The 21,670-nt window shown below is 44.5% G+C and overlaps 1 protein-coding gene across 1 annotated transcript in view; it reads right to left on the bottom strand.

The window, feature by feature from the left end:
* The window catches only part of TMEM240 (transmembrane protein 240), a 41,876-nt gene that overhangs the window by 7,592 nt on the left and 12,614 nt on the right, over positions 1–21,670 (bottom strand). The window contains exon 3 of the mRNA XM_029578929.1: positions 6,660–6,868. Coding sequence (XP_029434789.1) covers positions 6,660–6,868 — 209 coding nt within the window. The remainder of the gene's footprint in view (positions 1–6,659; positions 6,869–21,670) is intronic.

The raw sequence follows: 21,670 nt of genomic DNA, 5'->3' as shown, positions 1-21,670 counted from the left end.
TCCAAGTTATAAAGGACAAACTGAGCCTTGCCTGGTTTTACCCTCCACTGCATGCAGGGAGATGTAGACTGAAATCACAACTAGTAGTGGGGTAAACCAGGGAAATGTAGATGACTCTTAACACACAAAGATGCAGATAGACCACATAGACATACACCTGCTGTAGAGACTCCACTTTAAGGCTTCTAGTGTCATCTAGTGGTTAGAACATAGCACAGTGGCACCTGGAGACACAATTCCACCTCTCTCAAGCCAAGAGCATGCTGTCTCTTTTCAACAGAAGGTTTGACAGCTAAGATTCAGTGAGTGTCTGATGATCTGAAGGTAACGAAGCAATGCAACAAAGTGGTGACTAGAGCCAGAGAGATACTGGGCTGCACAGAAAGAAGAATAACCAGCAGGAAAAAGGAAGTGATGATGCCGCTGCACAGGTTATTATAGAGGCCTCAGCTGGAGTATTGTGTTCAGTTCTGAAGGCCGAGTCTCAAACAAGAGCAGAGAAGGGCCACCAAAATGATGTGGGATCTGCACTGAAAGACACATGAGGACCTAAATATGATTACCTTAGAGGAGAGGAGGGGCAGGCTTTTAAATAGCTGGAAGGTATTAAAAGTTCACTTTTCAAACCTTTTCTGATGGAAAGGAAGTTGTAGAACTAGGGTTCAAGCTATAAAACTCCTAAGGGGGTAGACTCAGGAAAACTATCAGGAAATATTTTTTGCACAGAAAGGTTAGTGGAAACCTGGAACGCCCTCCTGGAAGAGGTGATGAAGACAAAACCGGTACCGGAATTCAAAAGAGCATGGGATAAACCCAGAGGATCCCTAATGGCACGAGGATGAAGTGAGGAACCAGACTTTTGGTGAAATGTTGCTGCATGGGGTAGTTTGCTTGGAGCAGCAGTTACAGCCCTAAACATCTGCTGGGCAGGCTGGATGGACCACTTTGGCTCATCGTCCCCTGTCATTTTCTGTGTTAATATAGCACATATTCTCTTTTTATTCATTTGAGCCATTGGGAAGGGATCTGCAGGGTAACAGAGGGTAAACAAAGATTAAAAGAAAGCTGTGAGCAGTAATTTCAGAGATCTTGGACCATGGTGAGATCTAATAAGTCACCAGTGACATCACCACCAAATAAAATGACTGCCTGTGGGTCTACTGGATGAGAAGCTAAAATCCAATGTAGAGCGTTAAAAATATGACAAGGCCTTGTCATTTAATTACCTGGCGACAGTATAATACTATGGGCTGTTCAGACTGAGGAAAGCTGCAGACTGAAGAAGAGATGGTTTTCCTGTAAGAGCCTCGGCTATGCTGGATTACCAAGGAGGCTGTGGTCAGGGCACACGGCATGTCCTTCAGGGGCTCAGATTCTGCAAGGTTTCCACGCAGCTCTTGAGTCATCAGACACAGCTGAACTAAGTGATGAGCTTCCAGCTTGTATCTTATCTCCTGTCCCTTACAACCTGGCACATACAGGTAAGCAGGACTACATATCCCAGAGTTCTGTGGAATGGGAAGGAGAAATGTTAGCACAACTTTGGCTTATCTTGAAGTGTCAGGATGAAAGGTGTGGGGTGTATTAGAATCACAGGTACTAGGAGGACACACCTAGGATAATAGCATAGCCTGCAGATTTCTGGCACTTTCAGGACCCTTCCCTATACCAACCCATATTGTGCTGTTTTTTATATACATTTTAGCCTTGGAATTTTGTGCCTTCTCTAGGTCTGTAGATTTTTAGCCTTTCTGTTTTGAATTTGTCCCTGATGTTTCCAAGTTTTTTTTGCTCCTTTTCCTCCAGCCCTGCCCTGTGTATTGTGGGTCCTGCAGGATTGTTAAACACTTAACATTTCAGCTAATACATTGTATCAGAGTCTCCAGTGACATCAAAAACTACCTCTGCCTCAGGAGTGGGGATACCAACTGTCAGTAAATTTACTGACAGTCTGTAAAAAAATAAACAAAAAAAGAAAAAAAAAAAAGACTTGTCCGTAAAAATAATTTCACTTCAGTAAAAACATCATGAGCAATGGGAGTGCAGGCTCTGTGGGGCTGCTGTTCTCGGGAGTCGGAGGCTATGTCTCGGTGCATAAGCGGCTGAATCTCGGCAGAATAAGTCCAGTTGTGCACAAAGTGGTGAAGTTAATGTCTGTCTGTAAAACGCCAGACTGTCAGTAACAAAAATCTGAAAAACTGTCAATAAAAATAAATATTTCCCTGAGTTGGCAAACTGCTCCAGAGACTTTTTTTGCTAAAATTTCCCTTCTGAAGGCTTTTTATCTGTGAGCATGAAGGGGTGACTGTGGGCTCAGCATGGACCAGCTGAGAAGCTCTGAGCAGAGGAGAGGTGACTGGCCATCTCCTGTTTTGGCTTGACAGCCACTGTTCCTGAGGCGTCACTCAGTGTGACAGACAGAACCTTTCTCTTTGCTCCTACACGCCGCTGTGATGTGCTCGCTGATGGATTGCTGCCCCGTTGTACAGCCCATATTGACAAGCTTTTAGTCAAGCAGATATTTATTCTTCCCATCTGGGCCTTATTTCTCAGTTCCCATTTGCATATCGGATCCACGAGATGGAGAGCCTATTCGCCAGCAAAGCTATTAATCAAGTTATGATGTAAATAAATCAGGCGCTCCTTAAGATTCCTTAAAGAACTATTATTTTTTTATTTTCTTTCCTTTTCTTTTATTCTGTTTTTTTTTTGCTATAGGTAAATTAAAAAAGAACTCCTGGAAAAAAAATGCAGTTCAAGATTTGGAAGTGATTTAATAGGGGTGTAGGAAGCAATGTCCTCAATCAGAACCGGATTTCGCCAACATGGACGTGTGCCAAATTCTGAAGGAGCATAAAAACCGGGACTCTCCCAGGTGCTCTCTGATTTCTAGGTGCAAACCTCAGTCCTCTGCCTGTGGGCCCTGTCCAGATTCCCTTAGCAGAGCTGTATCTGTAATTGTCAGTGCAAGTGACAGCCCCGCGTCCTTCTCTGACTGAGACCTGTCACGAGCAGCAGCATTTCCTGCCCTGAGTTCCAAGCCCAGTCCACCCTTTGCTTGTCGGGTTCCAGGGCTTACTAATCCTTCTGCAAGAACTCTCTGCCTGTACGGGTGGCCGAGCACTGGAACAAGAAGCCTCTGTGAGAGTGGGGGCCCTCTGTCAGTGGAGGTTCCTGTTTGCTTCCAGGACAGTTGGCCCTTTCTGGAAGCGGGGAGATAGACTGGATAAGCTCAAGTGGTTTGCTGAAATAAATTGTACCTATGGGGTGGATTTTGAGGGTCCTTCTGTAACCAAATGGCTGCTGCAAAATGAAAGGCGAGGATTAGCAATTGTATTGCTTTCTCTCTCTCACCTAATGGGAAATTACGGTGCAATGTGGGAGAGACCCAAAGGAAGACAACTGGTCAGACTGGATGGGCTGCTTGGTCTTTATCTGCTGTAAATAATGGATTCCCGCGGTGGATCGTGGAATGGCAGGTTTACACTATGAGGGACAGGTATTCATTATACCTCAGCAAACTGGTTATATCCACAGTGGGTAAAGTACTCTGGGGGGGTATCATGCACATTGTGTCGGGAGGCTGATAAGATCATCCTTCAAATTTCTCATTTATAAAACTGTCCTCAGTAGAGAAATCAGGGCCTGAAAATAATGCCCCAGTCATATAAGGATACCACTGAAGTTTCATTTTATATAATGATAAATTCTCAGAAACAAAGAAAAGAAAAAAAATCAGGGTTGTAATCTAATACAGAAATATTCCTGCTGGAAAACTGAATTATCGTATCTGCTATTTCTCAGAGAGAGGTTCATTTTACAACAGATAAACTAGCCTTTGCATTGGCTTTAAAGCAGATGTGAAAAGATGCACAAAAGTCTTAGATTTGCCAGGATCATTTAACAAGGTTAAATGTTTCCTATACGAAGAGCCTGATTCCCCTGTTCCCACAGTCACAGAATGGGAGAAAACCTTAGTGAATCAGGCCTTAAGTCACCAGAGAGGAACACAAAGGACAGACACGGTGAAATATCTCAGAATCTGAACCTGCACCGAGTTATGTCTCAGGAGCCAGCAGCTCTAGCGGGGATACCGCCATGATCAGCTAGTTTCTCCTCAAGGACACTGGAACAGAATCAAATGTAATTCATTCTTCTAGAAGCCTTTTCATTATGAGTGTGGAGCTGATATGGGGACAGCATTTGGCAGAATGCTTCTTTCGGTTGGCCAGTTCCGCCTGCATGTTTTTGGGAAAAGATTTCATGCTCTGGGCTCTGGCTGTGAGGGTCACACAGGCACATCTGGCAATCAGACACTGCTGCTTGTTTTTCAGTATATTCTGGGAAATATGAGAGACCCTGCAACTTGCACATCTCTGGAGCTGGCTGTAGTGGGAATGCTAATGAGAAATTAATCGAATTTTAATGGAAAGGCGGAAAATGAAGCAATCAACTTTATTCATTATCATTTTTTATCGGTTTGCAAATGAATCATATTGTTTAATCACTGTGAGCTACACAGATGTGTGTTACAGTGGAATTTAGGGTGATAATTTACTGGTACTAATATTTTCCTGCTGGGATTGCAGACCACCTTGTACCGGTCGTAAAAGTGCTTTTTCCCTTTCCTGACTGCTTAGTAAATGAAAGGCAACTGTGGGAAGGCAGCTGTGGCCTTTTCTTTGGCTACCACTGATGTGCATTACTTCTCAGCAGATGGTTCTGTTCATCTCTTGGCTTGGGCATCACAGCTGTAAAAGTGAGATCAGGCATGGGACTGGGGAGGCTGCACACTAACGGCTAAGTTTTAAATCCCCTGCACATGGGGAAAAAGGGGGTTACATGTGCGACTGGGCCTTGTGCTCGCTGCGCACATCTTCAAACGAGCCCGGCCACGTGCGTGACTCCTGTTACGCACAGAAGTGCCGGGCCCGATAACAGGGGCGGGGAGGGGCAGGGCTGGAGGCGGCCGGTACAGCGGACATTTGCTGTTGTGTCGGGGCTCGTGTGCCGGCAGGCGCTAGCGTAAGTTCTACAACAAGGAAACCAAAATAAGGTAGGGCCTTCTAAAGGGTCAGGGAGGAGAGGAGAAGAGGGAGGGAGGGTAGGTAGGAGGGTAGGAAAGTTCCCTTCCAGTCTGCTCTTTAATTGGAGGGGACTGGGAAGGAACCTGGGGGAGGCCCGATCTCATCACTGTGTGAAACATGCACATTTCTATCCCCCCCTTGCGCACGCCGCTCCGGATTTTATAACGTGTGTGTGCCAGCGCGCGTATTTTTTTTAAATCTACCCCTAAGGGAACTGATATAGGAAAGAGTTATTTGGGGATGGAGGAGCTAATGGTTTGGGAACACATAGCCCAGTAACCTCAAATCACGGGCTGCTTCAAGGAAAAACAGAGGCCATGTGACTCTGTTTTCATCTGCACAGTTGTGTTTGCAGCTGCCAAAAGATCTCAAAGTTTATCTGCAGAGCGTACAATAGAAATATGACAGGGAGAAGGAAGAAAATAATAACCAATCCCAGGAATGTGACAACACTTTGCTGCCTGCATTGACCTGGTCCCGACTGACACTAAGATGGGAGGTTCTGGTAGCTAAGAGAATAATCCCAGCTAAAAATGGCCAACAAGGAAGGTTAGAGGGTAACGAACATGTCTCAGGTTCTGAGCTCTGCCCAGTAAGCTCCCTGCAGACCCCCCCCTCGTCAGCACCCCAGTGTGCTTTCACCCCTGCAGAACTGACCATCCTAGAAAGATCTGCAACAGGGCAGACAGCCAGGAAGGTGTGGAAAACATGAGGAGGGACCTGGCGAAGCTTGAGAAATGATCTAGGGCCTTAGCAGCTAAGTACAGTAAAGGGGGTGAAATTCTTCTAAGCAGGAAAGAAGAGTTGCATCTGAGAGTGATCATATTGGATGATCTTAAGGTGGTAAAAGCCAGAAAGCTGCTTGGCTGCATAGGGAGAGGACTGGTCAGTAGAGAAAGGGAGGAGATGCTGCCCCTGTACAGGTCCCTGGTGAGACCTCACTGGGATTACTGAGTACAATTCTGGAGACCACACCTTCACAAGGATATAAACAGGATGGAGTCGTCCAGAGGGGGAGGCTGCTAAAATGGGCAGTGATCTTCAGTCTAAAGCATATGGGGAGAGACTTAAAGATCTAAACTTGTACACCCTGGAGGAAAGGTGAGATAGGGGAGATATGAGAGAGACATTCAGATATCTCAGAGGTTTCCATGCACAGGAGGCTCTAGAACGAGGGGTCATGGGATGAGGGTGAAAGGGGTAGACTCAGGACTAATCTGGGGAAATATTTCTTTACAGAGAGGGGAGTGGATGCATGAAACGGCCTCCCAGTGGAGGTGGTGGAGACAAACACGTAATCTGAATTGAAGAAAGCATGGGATAAATACAAAGGATCTCTAAGGAAGTGATGGGCATTATAACGCTAAATTAATTGGATGGATGGGCAGACAGTCTTTTTCTGTGTACTATGGGTATTTCCTTCTACCTGAAGCAATAGAGGGTGAAACGACTTGCTGAAGGTCACAAGAAGCAGCAGTAGGACTTGAACTGGGGTCTTCCTGGATTGTAGCCCCACTGCTCTAACCTCTCCACTTCTATTTGAGTTTAAAAAAAAGCAGGGTGTCCACTTACCATAAGGCCGGCTCGTCCTCCATGCCCGGACAGCATAATGAAGCACCCCATCCATCCAGACCAGAAACCAGCTTATACAAAAGCCCAGCAGGAGTCCCAGCATCAGGTCAATCTCCTGTTTGGTGACATTATCAGTCACAAAGTAATTCTCGGAGGAGTCCACCACTGACTGGTCTCCATCATATGGAATAACATAATGAATGTGATGCCTGCGGAGAAAAGCAAAAGCAAATGAAAGAAGCCTCCGGCCTTACCAAAACGTCACTCGTCCTTCCCAGAATGACATGCCTGAGCGAGAGGGCATTTTGCATTTAGACATAGAATAAGATACATCAAAATGAAGGTATAACAGGATATAGTATTTCTGCTGTCTCACAGCTTCTCATGCTACTCTTCTCTTTTCATTTCTCTTTTTTTCTAGCCGCGATGGATTCATTTGTCTTTTCTAAATCATCTTACAATACATCTCTCTCTCTCTCTCTCTATATATATATATATATAAATATATATATATATATATATCTCACAGTAACACTGTGACATAATTAAAGACCCCTCAGCCTTCCCAGTTGCCCCTGCCTCCTGGTTTCCTTTAATGCCGCCCTGCTTCTGCTGGTAGGTGACTCCAGGCATCCTAACACCCTCTCCCCATATACTGTACTTCCTCCCGTTTCATCTTACCACGCTTTACCATAAAACTCCTTTCTCTATGGAAAATACCATTGCCATGTACCACATGGAAGCCTGTAAGACTTTTGAATGTTTGTCATATTCTCCTTTCCCATTCTTCCTTCCCATTTTACAGGATAAAATACATATATTTGGCACATTTGAGAACCAAAACTGTCTCAAGAAATCAATGCTAAGGGAAACCCTCCCTCCTATTCATCCCCTTAAAATTAATGTATCCAGAAAGTGATCCAAATTAAATAGCCAGTCTCTCTCTTTCTCATCAGCAGCCCTCTTCAATAGCTTTCATTAAATTCTGATGCTTGGCTTTAGTCATCTCTTACATAAAAGATCTGATAAAACGAACATTTTCAAAGTTGTAATTTTCTTATAGTGCTGTGGTGGCAGATTTCCTGAGAACTGGCCCTCTATAGCAATAAGACTAATAGGACCTGTCTCTCTCTGTTTAATATTACGGCCTATAGCAATACAGAGTTAGAGACCCCAAGCTCTGCGTGATGTCCCCATACAACATTTGTTCCACTAACCAACATTGCCCAGTAACGTAACGTAACGTGTGCAAGATATACCCCATTCAAACCAATTATTGTGGAAATATTATCCTCCTGAAAACTTCCAGCTGGCCGAACTGTGCATCTTTTATTATAAACAAGTCACGCAAGTGTTTTCTTCTGAAATCTTCTCCAACATCAGCCTTCAACTGTATTGACAGTATGACTCTATTAAAGATGTGTTGGCCTAGGTTTCTGATGCTGATCATTAGAGCAACACCAAAATAGTCATAATAGCTAAGGACTATCAACAGCCTTGTTTAAGGAACCTGGACAGAAATGCAGGTTTGCATAGCCTCAGTCTGTGAATTTAGACATATCAGTGCCTCAGTTCTAATCCAGCTCTGCCACTGACTTTCTGGGTAACTCTAGGCTCAGATGGGAAAGAGGTCTTGCAGGGGAGGAGACGATATAGAATAGAGTCTGCATTTCTTCGAAGAGACTGCTAGTCTAGGGGTCAGTCTGTAGACAAACACAATTAGAGACTTCTAGAGACATTCCACTCATTCCATCCCATCTTACTACTGGTCTTTAAAATGACTCAGTTAAGCCCTGTGCCCTCTCCACTTTCTTCCTATTGTGTAACTGTTGGCATATGGGAGATGAGACATATAACTCATAAGTCCTGACACGAGGCTGGTGCTGTGGCTCAGGCCATAGCAGGATTTATTTATTTTATATATTTAAATTCTTTTTAAATACTGATGCTCAAGACGAAGGTCTTATCGTACCGGTTTACAGCGTAACCAGGGGTAACCAATTAAGTAGAAGATAAAGTTACAATGAACAGGGATTTACAGTACGGGAGAGTTAAGAGCGAAAGATATTAGTTTAACATAACATAATTCTAACAAGAGAAACGTACGTAACAATCGACGTAAGATACAAGCTTAGACGATGGCCTGCTATGTAAATCTAACTGTGGCAGGAACGATCCAGGAGAAGGGGGGGGGGGGGGAACTGTGAAAATAAGGGGTGAGAGTCTACGCTAGTTGTGGAGTGACCCATCAAGGGAAGGTTTGAATGGACAGCCAAGTTTTCAGTTTCTTTCTGAAGGAGAAAGGGCATTGTTCCTGGCGAAGTTCTGGGGGAAGAAGATTCCATTGATAAGGTCCAGCAGTGGACAAGGCTCGTTGCTGAATGGAGGTGTGACTAGTGGATTTATTAGGGGGAGCCTAGAGAGATCCTTTGTATGCCGATCTGATTGGTCTTGTGGAAGCGTGGAGTTCGAGTGGTATTTTGAGTTGGAGTGTAGATCGATGATAGATGGTTTTGTGGATGATGGACAGGGTCTTGAACAGTATTCTATAGTTGATGGGTAACCAGTGTAAGTTTTTAAGGATTGGTGTGATATGGTCCTTACGACGAGAGTTTGTAAGGATCCTGGTTGCGGCATTTTGAAGCATCTGTAGTGGTTTGGTTGAGGAGGATGCATGAGTGAAGGTTTGCCTAGGAGAAGCGCGTTGCAATAGTCGATCTTTGAAAACAGTATGGCTTGTAGTACTGAACGGTAATCCTGAAAGTGTAGGAGAGGTCTTAGTTGTTTTAGGACATGAAGCTTATGGAAGCATTCATTGGTGGTGTTGTTAATGAACTTTTTGAAGTTCATTCTGGTGTCAAGAGTAGCTCCTAGGTCTCTCACTTGGTTTACTAATGGTGAGAGTGGGTTGCTGACAAGGGGGTTGTTGTCATTAGGAGAGATGACTAGTAGTTCTGTTTTGGAAGTGTTAAGAACCAGATTGAGACTTGAGAGTAGACTATTGATAGAGTGAAGGCAGTTGTTCCAGAAGTGCAGGGTGCTGGAGGCGGGATCAGTGATAGGGATTAAGATCTGCACATAAGAAAATGAACATAAGAAAATGCCATACTGGGTCAGACCAAGGGTCCATCAAGCCCAGCATCCTGTTTCCAACAGTGGCCAATCCAGGCCATAAGAACCTGGCAAGTACCCATCATCAGCGTATACGAAGTGAATTAGGTTGAGGCTTTCTAGGAGCTGGCATAAGGGTAACAGATAGATATTAAACAGTGTGGGGGATAGCGAGGATCCCTGGGGTACGCCATGGTTGGAAGGGATGGGCTGGGATTCTTTATCGTTTATTCTCACCTTGTATTTCCTATTATTGAGGAAAGATTTGAACCATTTGAGTGCCGAGCCTGTGATGCTGTTTTCCGTCAGACGGTTGATGAGGATTGCATGGTGTTGGAGTTGGAAGTCTGGGTTGGGATCCCCCATCCACCAGGGCTAGCTAGATCTGGTTGCACCACAAAATAGGTATGTTCAGGACCTGGAAGAGTGGGAAGACAGTTGCCACTACAGCGGCAAGCTCTGCTGGCCAGCAACTGGTACAACGGGTATGCCTTTCCAGCCCTTGAGCTGATGAGGGTTCATACAGATACATACGGGTGCAGGGCTGGTGCTTCCATTAGGCAAACTAGGCAGTTGCCTGGAGCGCCGGAGGGGGGTGCAGCAAAATCTTACCAGCACGAGGCACAGAGGGATGCTGTTCCAGAGATAATATCGACAAAAAAGGGAGAGGTAGGAGGGAGAACTGTTCTGGAGCTACTGCCGTCAGTAGGATGGAGAACTTTTCTGAAGCTACTGCCATCAGTAGGAGGGAGAACTGTTCTGAAGCTACTGCCGTCAGTAGGAGGAAGAACTGTTCTGGAGCTACTGCCATCAGTAGGAAGAAGAACTATTCTGAAGCTACCACCATCAGTAGGAGGGAGAACTGTTCTGGAGCTACTGCCATCAGTAGGAGGAAGAACTGTTCTGAAGCTACTGCCATCAGGAGGAAGAACTGTTCTGGAGCTAGTGCCATCAGGAGTAGGAAGAACTGTTCTGAAGCTACTGCCGTCAGAAGGAGGGAGAACTGTTCTGGAGCTACTGCCGTCAGGAGGGAGAACTGTTCTGGAGCTCTTACCATCAGAAGGAAGAACTGTTCTGGAGCTACCGCCATCAGTAGGAGGGAGAACTGTTCTGGAGCTACTGCTGTCAGTAGTAGGGAGAGCTGTTCTGGAGCTACCACCATCAGTAGGAGGGAGAACTGTTCTGGAGCTACTGCCGTCAGTAGGAGGAAGAACTATTCTGGAGCTACCGCCGTCAGTACTGTTCTGGAGCTACTGCCATCAGTAGGAGAGAGAACTGTTCTGGAGCTCTTGCCATCAGGAGGAAGAACTGTTCTGGAGCTACTGCCATCAGTAGGAGGGAGAACTGTTCTGGAGCTCTTGCCATCAGGAGAAAGAACTGTTCTGAAGCTACTGCCACCAGTAGGAGGGAGAACTGTTCTGGAGCTACTGCCGTCAGGAGGGAGAACTGTTCTGGAGCTCTTGCCATCAGAAGGAAGAACTGTTCTGGAGATACCGCTGTCAGTAGGAGGGAGAGCTGTTCTTGAGCTACTGCCGTCAGTAGGAGGAAGAACTATTCTGGAGCTACCGCCATCAGTAGGAGGGAGAACTGTTCTGGAGCTACCGCCGTCAGGAGGGAGAATTGTTCTGGAGCTCTTGCCATCAGGAGGAAGAACTGTTCTGAAGCTACTGCCGTCAGTAGGAGGGAGAACTGTTCTGGAGCTACTGCCATCAGTAGGAGGGAGAACTGTTCTGGCACTACTGCCGTCAGTAGGAGGGAGAACTGTTCTGGAGCTACTGCCATCAGTAGGAGGGAGAACTATTCTGGAGCTACCGCCGTCAGGAGGGAGAACTGTTCTGGAGCTCTTGCCATCAGGAGGAAGAACTGATCTGGAGCTACTGCTGTCAGTAGGAGGGAGAACTGTTCTGGCACTACTGCCGTCAGTAGGATGGAGAACTGTTCTGGAGCTACTGCCGTCAGTAGGAGGGAGTGCTGTGCTAGAGGTAAGTAGAGAGAGAGAGGGGGATGCATGAGTGAAGGTTTGCCTAGGGCACCAAATACTCTTGCAGCCTTGAACTGGCCCTGCACGGACGTGTCACCTGAGGAACCTGATGATCAAAGGTGAAAGGAAAAAAGGGGAAAAGGGAAAAAGAGTCCTAATGCTCCAAAAACAAAAAAGCAGTATCGATCACTCAGATAAGCTAGCTCACGACTTTTAAAAAGACCTTTTTCTCAGGAATATCAGGCCAAAAGATTGAATTCAGGTTCCACATCCCCAGCAAACATACTTCATGGGATACAAATATGCCGATCTGGATAATTCACTATGTCCCAGTTTAATACAAACTGACAATCTATTGCATATTCAAGATTTACAGAATAATAAAGTAGAAATATAACTTATGCATCCTCTATTCTCCTGCTGTTTTTGCTACGGTTGGACTTCTCATGGTGCAAAACCCGCTTAAAATCTTTCTTTCTAGGAATCTGGTCTGATATCACTCAGAATCCCCATCTCAGCAATCACATACTCCTACCAAAGCTGTGTCAGTACAGCGCATATGAAAAATCAAAAGCAACTTTTTCTTTACTCAGAAGAGAAGTGAATTTCATTGAGATACGACTCGGTGACCTTTTCTCTTTACATCGAAGAAAAGATATCAATATATCTACAAGGAAAAAGAAAGATCGGTGAGTGTCTCTGGGCAGACACTGATCTTCTCCCATGGAAGAGAAGGATCCAGCAGATGGTATCCTCTGGCTAAATCAAAAGCAGAAAAGCCAGCCAATGGACAAATTAACGGTACAGATCCTACAAGAGAAACACATTCCAAAACGTGCTATGAAGTCTCTCCTTTCACAGCTATAGGAAACAGCATATAACACGCTGAAATGCTCAGAATGGAAGTACAGGTGGACACCACTGAATGCTAAATCCAATTAAGCAACATGGGGGAATAAAGGCAGGAAAATATACAAATATACACACTTAGTGTGTGCTGGTTTTAGCCTAGGCTTATGAGATCGCTGTGTCTGTGAGCGTCATTCTCCCAACTGCACCCCAACAACTTTCATGTTTGCTGTCCTGGCCATACCAAATTCTCAGGACCTCAAGGAGAACAAAAGGACTCTGACAGGGTTGCATTTCTTTCCGACCCATGCACGACTGCTGGCACGTACATCCTGGAAAGCAGACTCAATTGCTTTTGGATAGAATTTCTCACATTTTATCGGGTTGTTGCAGGGGAGGAAAGACGGAATAGAGAATAGGATGCATCTTATATTTATTTATTTATTTATTTATTTAAGTTTGGTTTTTTTTTTTTTTTTTTATATACCAACATTCAAGACGGTGGTCCCATCATGCTGGTTCACAAGAAACAGGGGTGAAACTTTACCATTTAACAAAATCTTATAATACCATGAGCTGTACCTTGACTTTATTCAGTATTTTTTTATTTATAAAATTTCTAGCCCACCTACCCACAGTTCTATAAAGGTTTGAATAAAACATTCATAATATAAAATAGCCATGCCAGAGTTTGCGGGGTAAAATGCATCTGTTTAAGAGATTTGCATAAAGTGTAACATGGGGGTTAGCAACATGGGCATTGTGCTGGGCAGGGAAACATGTTCTGAAGGAATCTACGTACATACATGTCCTATGATCTTTGAATTTCTCATTCATGCCACCCTGAAACAAAGGATTTTGGTTGATATTGGGTCACATTTTTTAAGCTGCATTCGGTCTTTAGCAGCATAAAGATTGACTATGGACCTGATTCGTTAAGCTTTCTTTCCCCATAGACGCAGAATAGGAGAAAAGTCTTAATGACTCAGGCTCATGGCACCTTCTCTTTAATCCTCCAAGGTTACTGTGTGTGAAACGTAGAAGCCCCATCACATCAGCTTTTCTTCCACATTCACCACCTCTTCGGAAACTGAACCAGGAGGAAGTGGAGATCTGAAGCAGTCTATTCACTTCTGGGTCCTCGCCTTCTCGGCTTGGGACACAAGAGCTGTCTGCAGCTCCTCACTATGCTCTTGCTAAGGTCGGTGCAGCGAGAGGAAACCCTGCTTGCTCCTGACATCAGACGACATTGCAAAATCAGGTGCTGCATGAGGGCACTGCAGCAGAAATGCAGTTACTGCTCCCAACGCAGGGCTGCTGAAGGAGGTCTGGCTCTACGCATTTAACCAGTGCCTTCCCTGACATAAATCAGCCGTTTAAGGAAAGATAATTCAGCACAAAACCCTGAATATGTATGAGGCTCAGGTTTAGGGATAATTGCATCTCTGAAGCATCCAAATATTTACATCAACAAAGCATCTCCAAGAGAAATACATTTTAAGACCAGATGTAATTTTAGAAATGATTTAATGTGGGGCACCTGCAGATCAGGACCTGCTGGGGGTAATGAAGACAGCAGTGTGTAAGGAGAAGTATTCCCCAGAGCAGTGTTAACAAAACAGCTTTCAGGATGGCTGAATTCTTGCTCCCTTCCTGCACTCCATCCTGGGTGCTCCAAGATACTCCCAAACATCTCTGTATTATCATAACCTCTGTCTGTCATAGATTATTCTAGTGGATTCGTATGGTATGCATACAGAAAAGGTCATGCACACACTCACAAATGTGCACACAAAGGTAGAGAGACAAGCACACACTTCCAAACATGCACTCACAGGTAGAGACACAAATGCACACTCACCCAAAAGGAACTTTGTGGCCTTAAATGCTCATAAATGTCCAGCAATACCTTTTGATAATTCTTTCATTGGTTCAAGAAAAGGCATCACAGCCTTAGTCACTCATCTATTGTAATACACACACACACATACACATAGGCTCTCACATGAACATAAAGACACACATTCAAATACACATACAGATACACATTCAAATACACAGAACACAAACATACACATACAAACACACACAGACATTCACATACACACATAGACACACAAACATACACACTCAGACAGACACAGGCACTTGGACAGTCAAATACACACTGAGACACTGACATACATATACAGACACACATAAGGAGACTCAAGTTACTGCACAACAACAGCAATGCCTGGTCTGCATCCCAAGGTTGGCAATAGTGATCATATGTAATCAAATTTAACATATTCACTGAAGAGAGGACATTAAAGAAAAGAACTGTGGTAGTATTTAACTTTAAATAAGGGGATTATGGGAAGGAGCAGTTAAAAAAGGTTAAAAGTTTGCATGTGGTATGGGCATTGTTTAAATACACCATATTGAAAGCCCAGAGAAAATGTATTCCATGCATTAGAAAACCTAGAAAGAAGGCCAAATGACTGTCAGCATAGTTAAATGGTGAGGTGAAAGAGGCTATTAAAGCCAAAAGGACATCTTTCAAAAATTGGAAGGTGGATCCAAACGAAGAAAATAGAAATATTAGAAATAAAACAAACCAAAAGACAAAACCCCCAAATAAAAACTTGTTCAATATACTCAAAGCAAGAAGCCTATAAGGGAGTTTGTTGGACTGCTAGATGACTGAAGCATAAAAGGGGAACTCAGAGAAGGCAAGGCTATAGCAGAAAAAACTACATGAATTCTTTGCTTCTTTCATACTGAGGATGGTATCGGAGAGATACCTACACCAAACACATTCTTTGAGGGTGATGATTCAGAGGAACTGAAGTAAGTCACAGTGAACCAGGAAGATGTAATAGAGCAAACTGACAAATTCAAGAGTAGCCAATCACTGGGTAGTAGGTGGTTCTGAGGGAACCAAAACACTGATTACTACTAATCTCTAACTTTAAAAAGAGTCCCAGGGATGATCTGGGAAACTACGTCTGTCCTGGGCAAAAACAAAATTACTCGCCATCTGAATAGTTACAGACTAATGGGCCAGAGCCACCATGGGTTTAGCAAAAGGAAGTCTTGTCATAAAAATCTGTTATGATTTTTTTTAAAGGGGTTAATGAACATGTGGACAAGAGTGAATTGGTTGACTATAGTATACCTGGATTTTCAGAAGGCGTTTGACAAAGTCCCGTCATGAGATGCTCATCAGGAAAACAAAAAGTTATGGGAGAGGAGGCAATGTCCTATTGTGGCTTGGTAACTAGCTAAAGATAGGAAACAGAGAGTAAGGCTGAATGATCGAGAAAGGTAAATAGTGGAGTGTTCCAAGGATCTGTACTGGGATCAGTGCTTTTTAACATATTTATAAATGATCTGGAAAAAGGAACAATGATACAAAATGATTCAAAGTAGTTCAATTACAAACCGATTGTGAGGAATTGCAAAAGGACCTTGCAAGACCAGGAGATTGGGCATCTAAATAGCAGATGAAATGTAATTAATTTATTTATTTATTTATAACTTTTCTATACCGAAGTTCAAATAACAGAGTTAATTATCACTCCGGTTTACATTGCAACCATAAAAACAGTGACAAAGTTGTCTTACATAGAACAGGGGGAGAGAAAAACTTGGATACAGCTTAAGCATGGGGAGTAACGTGTCAAAACTGGTAAGAACTGATAAGAGTTGGCTTTTTGGGGTAACAAGGTATTCCGAGGGAGGGGGTAGGAATGAGGGATTGTAAGGGGGTTGGAAAGGGGGGTTGGAAGGTGGGGGGGGGGGGGGGAGGGTAGCGGAGGGTTACCATAGATTTAATGAAACTACAAAGTAATGCACTTAGGGGATGTTGGGTTGTGTTAGGAGTCATCACCCAGGAAAAGGAGTTGGATTCACTGTAGACTCAACTCAGGATGTGGCAGCAGTCAAAAAAGCAAACAGAATATTCGCTATCATAAAGAAAGGGATGGAAAATAACACAGAAAATGTCCTAATGCCTCTGTATCAATCCATGGCGTGACCAACCTTGAGTATTGTGTGCAGTTCTGGTCCCCGCATCTCAAAAGAGACCCAGCAGAACTAGCAAAGGTGTAGAGAAGGGCGACCAAAATGATAAAGGGGATGGAACAATTCCCCGTGAGGAAAACTAAACAGGTTAGGGCTGCTCAGCCCTGGACAAGAGACGGTGAGAGGAGATAGGGTAGAGCTCTATAGAATCTAGAGTGGAGTGGAACAGTTATTCACCTTTTCCAGTAGTATTAGGAGTAGGGGATACTCCATAAAGCATTTTTAAAACAAATCAGAGAAAGCATTTTTTCACTCAATGCACAATCAAACTGTGGAACATGTTGCCAGAGGATGTGGTGAAAGCAGTTAGTATAGCTGGATTTAAAATGAATTTGGACATATTTTTGGAGGAAAAGTCCATAAGCCACTATTGGCCATGTAGACTTGGTTATGAGGAAAAAGAATTGGGATCCTACCAGGTATTTGTGACCTGGATTGGCTTGCTGAGCTTGATGGACGTTTGATCTGTCTGGGTATAGCACTTCCTATATTCTTATATTGCAGAGTCTTCTGAGGGTGTAAAATAGTCAAAAGTAGAGCTCTATGCCTTCAGAGGGAGATCCTGCACCCTACTGGATCTGTCAGGACACTGTTGAGAGGATATGAGCCTCCCAGGAGGAATCGACAAGGGAGGGAGCAAGTGCTATCTTTACGCCTGTGCAAACTCCATGTTTATTTACTTATTTAAAATATTTCTATCCAATGTTGCTTTGAGACTCACTTTAAATGTACGTAACTGACTTTCTTTTCCCTTCTGTGGGTGCATTACGCTATAACCCTCCCCCTGGGAACAGCGATAATACTGGGAAGTCAGATTGGAGGTTTCTTGGCATGTTTTAAGAGGTTAATATGTCTTGATGAGTAGAACAAGACAAAGCTTAAGTTTAATTAGGATTACTCGCTGGGCACGAGTGGCATCGTGCCATGAGGGAAAGGACCTCCAAGGGCTTTTATGTTTACTTTTTCTGGATCGTGTTGCAAAACTCAGAAGAGCCCCATGAGGTGAGGGTCAGAGTCCAGGGGACAGTGTAAAGTCAAAAAACCCTTCAATGTGAGAGCCAATAACAGCACCGCTGCACTCCCTGTCTGCACCAGTCTCTCTCTCTCTCAACCCCCGCAACACACTGTGCACGCTCTCCTTCTAATGTTCTCTCTCAACCCGCTCCACTCTGTCCCACCCAATCACCCTCTCTCTCTCCAGCCGCCCCACCCACCAGTGTCTCAATCCCCTCTCCCCCTTATCCCGATCAGTTTCCCTCATCCTGCGCACTCTGTCTCACTAGTCTCTCTCTCAAACCGCATCTCCCTCTTACAGTGTCTCAGTGGCTGGCAGCAGGCTTCCTCCTTCTCTGGATCCAATAGGGCCGGAGCTGGGCCAACAGTCACAAAATCTTCCTTCTCCCTTCCCGCATGGTGCTGCGGGCCAGTGCCTCTGCTGCTCTGCCTCTTCCTTCTTTTCCTCCCTTCGGTCTCCTGGTTTTATTTCTGCCATGCCGACCAATGTTGCCACGGTCTCTTCCTCCTTTTGGCCTGAGTACGCCTGTAAGATACTTTGGTTCAGCCTGTTTGGGCCAATGACACCGCCTCCGATTTAAAACTAACACGATCACAACTGGGAGCCACATTTAGGGTCTGTGGAAGACACCTGCTGGCTTGCAGACCATTCAGTGAAGAGCACTGGTGTAGAGACACTCTTTTTGTCTCGTGCACCTGGCAGAAAGTCACAGCACAGGTCACAGATGAGGACTTTCATCAAAGTCATTCGGGTTTTCAGGATCCCAAAAATGAATTTGCACAAGTTACATTTGCATATACTGGGTCTCCAATGTATGCAAATATATTTCATGCATATTTTTTGTGGATATCCTGAAAACCTAACTAGCTGTGGGATCATCTGGACAGGTTTGGGAGGCCTTGCCATGGATTAATTTCAGTGCTTCCGGGTCCACCTCCCACCAGAACCAAGGCAAGGAGAGGAGAAGGGGACAGGATGGAAAGCCAAGGAGGTGGAGGAGGGATGAGATGCTGTGGGAATGGCTGGAAGGTGATGGGGTAGGGTAGGGGAGGATGGTGTTCAGGATATAAATAGGTAGTGGCTGGGCGTTGAACAGATGGTCGTCTGGGTAGCCAGACTGGTAAGGATGTTCTTTGTAACTGTATGTGCAGTGTGCATCCACTTTGGTTTGGTTGTTTAATCTAAAATGAAGCAGTTTATAAATTTCAATAAATAAAATAAAATTGCATGACCTCAGTGCTAGAGCATGGCAGGATTAATGTCACCAGACAAGCCCCCATGTCAGCAAGGAGAAACTGAGGTAGTCCTGGTTTTACCCTGCCATGTCTGCCCCATTATGTGCATGGAGATATCACCCAGTCTGCAAAGAGAACTCCATCTCCATCCATGGAGGAGGTCACCTGGTAACCCCAGTCACAGAACTCCCTGCCAGTCCATGCTTCTGGCAATGGGAAGCTTGTCTCTTTCTTCCACTTGTATACTACAAATATAACATCCATGATTTAGAATATCCATAATCTGCATGTCACTGGTATTACTACGATATGTAGTACTTATGTATGTATTTAACAAATAGCAGAGTAATATAAAGTGATACAGTGGTATTATGTAATACAATATTATTATACTACAAAAGAATGTATTATGTTTATTAAAGAAATGTATTGGTCACCAATACTGAAGTAATCTTATGCGGCAGTATTTATTACATGATACCATTCTGCAGTATGGTACAGCATAGTACAGCATACTGCAGTAGTAATGCAGTGCTATAATGTAATATAGTATTTATCATATAGTAGTGATATAGAGTGGGATATTATGAATATACAACAGTGTTTTACTGTGAATCACTGGTATTTATGTCATAATAGAAAACAATGCTGTTATTCACAGGTATTATCACATGGACAGTAGCTAAGTTTTACATTATACTATTAGGATTCCTTGATAGAAACTTATTGTACGGTAGTTATGGACAAACCGAGAGCTGACTGTAGCTGGGTATGAGGTGGAGGCACAAGCCCAGGAAGACGATACAATGCACACCAGCTCCACAAACTTGCTGGTCTCTTCCTGGATTTGTGCCAATGACAGAGACCAGGGCTAAAACCTTTCAAAGAGCAGCCAAGGAGCAGATTCAGAAAAGTATTAATAGCCAGTGAATCAGTAGTCAAATGGGGTGACCTGCACAAAGGGCTTGAGTGCTTCCAGCTTCTAAGAGGGAATTGGGGGTAAGCTGTGCTGAGCATCACTTATGACCCTGCCTCATATTGAGCTTCTGAGAAGGCTGGAGCAAGCTGCACGTAGTGACCCTGCTGAACATGTGTTGGGGATAATCTGGACCCTGGCCATTGTTAGACAGCGTGCTGCTAACACGAGAAGGGGTTTCTGGGTGTTGGACGAGGTGATGGGCTTGTGAGGAATGGCCCTGCCTGGGGAGCTGAGTAGGTCACAGATTCTAGGCTTGCTTGGAACTGCTGTGGTGTTGCATACGGCTGCTTGTCTTCCCAGGGGAGGGGAGGTTTGCTCTTTTGCTGCTATCACTTACTATGCTGCTGTGTAAGTTACTCGGTTTTTGCCTTTTCTGTCTCCTCCCCCTCCTCTCCAGCGTTTTTAGCAGAGCTGCCTGGCTAAAACTACAGTCTCTGCTGTAGCCAACTCAGTCTCCCAGTGCTAAAGGGTGGGATGAGAACAGGGTGCAGCCTCTCTGCCATTACTGCGATGAAATAATTCTACAGTGCCATCAGTGTACACAGCCCTGAACAAACCTGAGCAGAGACGGAGGCCACCTTGCTAAAGATGGCCTGGGCAGCAGAGGGTTTTTCCCCAAAACAAGAACATTTGCACTCCTGATTCTATCCCTGTTCTGCACCCACACGCTTCATTCTTACTTTATATAGGAACAATTTGTGCTTGTGAAATCCAGTTTTGACATTTAATAGAGCCTGGCCACTTCTAGCATTATCAGTTTAAAGGAAGTGATGTTCTCTGCTGTTGCTGCAGAGTTCGCCTAATGTGTGCCTACAGCAAAAACAGGTGAATAAAAGTCAGAGCCTTCTGTTCTATAAAATTCAGGGCAAAACTAAAAGCAAAATCAGGACTGGGAGCCAACTTAACATCTTCAGAAAATGAGGTGAACTGCGGCTTCCCTCTGACACTTCTGCTAAGGGACAGATTCTCCATGAGATGGGGAATCAGGCTGCGACTGTGAGTTTGTTTATACTACTCACACTTTGGATGATAGTTTCTTTCTACAGGATTCAGACTTCTGACCATTTAAGTGCCAGCAGTCAGCAGAAGATGAAAGCCATGAGTGTTTTAATAAGGGTATTTGTGTGTTTTCACACTTACAAGTGAATTTTCAAAGGAGTTAGTATGTAAATATCACATACTATCATAGCAATTTTCAAAAGCTATTTACCTGCATTAAATACATTTACAGGCCAATACAGTACAGTGCGCTCTGGCAGAGCGCACTGTTAACCCGCGGTTAGACGTGCGTTTTTGATGCGTTAACTTTACCCCTTATTCAGTAAGGGGTAACAGCAAGTCAAAAATGCGCATACAACCCCCCCGAAACTAATAGCGCCCGCAACATGCAAATGCATGTTGATGGCCCTATTAGTTATTCCCGTGCGATTCACTAAGTAAAATGTGCAGCCAAGCTGCACATTTTACTTTCAGAAATTAGCACCTACCCAAAGGTAGGCGTTAATTTCTGCTGGCGCCGGGAAAGTGCACAGAAAAGCAGAAAAGCAGTAAAATCAGCCTGCGGCTCGCGGGTTGAAAACTGGACGCTCAATTTTGCCGGCGTCCGGTTTCCGAGCCCGTGGCTGTCAGCGGGTCCAAGAACTGACGCCGGCAAAATTGAGCGTCGGCTGTCAAACCTGCTGACAGCCACCGCTGCTGTCCAAAAAGAGGTGCTGGGGACGCGCTAGTGTCCCTGGCGCCTCCTTTTACCGCGGGCCCTAATTAGCATATTTT

The sequence above is a fragment of the Rhinatrema bivittatum genome, chromosome 15, assembly GCF_901001135.1.
Source record: "Rhinatrema bivittatum chromosome 15, aRhiBiv1.1, whole genome shotgun sequence".
NCBI classification, from domain to species: domain Eukaryota; kingdom Metazoa; phylum Chordata; class Amphibia; order Gymnophiona; family Rhinatrematidae; genus Rhinatrema; species Rhinatrema bivittatum.
The sequence above is the reverse complement of the archived record's forward strand: the minus strand, read 5'-3'. Positions and strand labels throughout refer to the sequence as shown.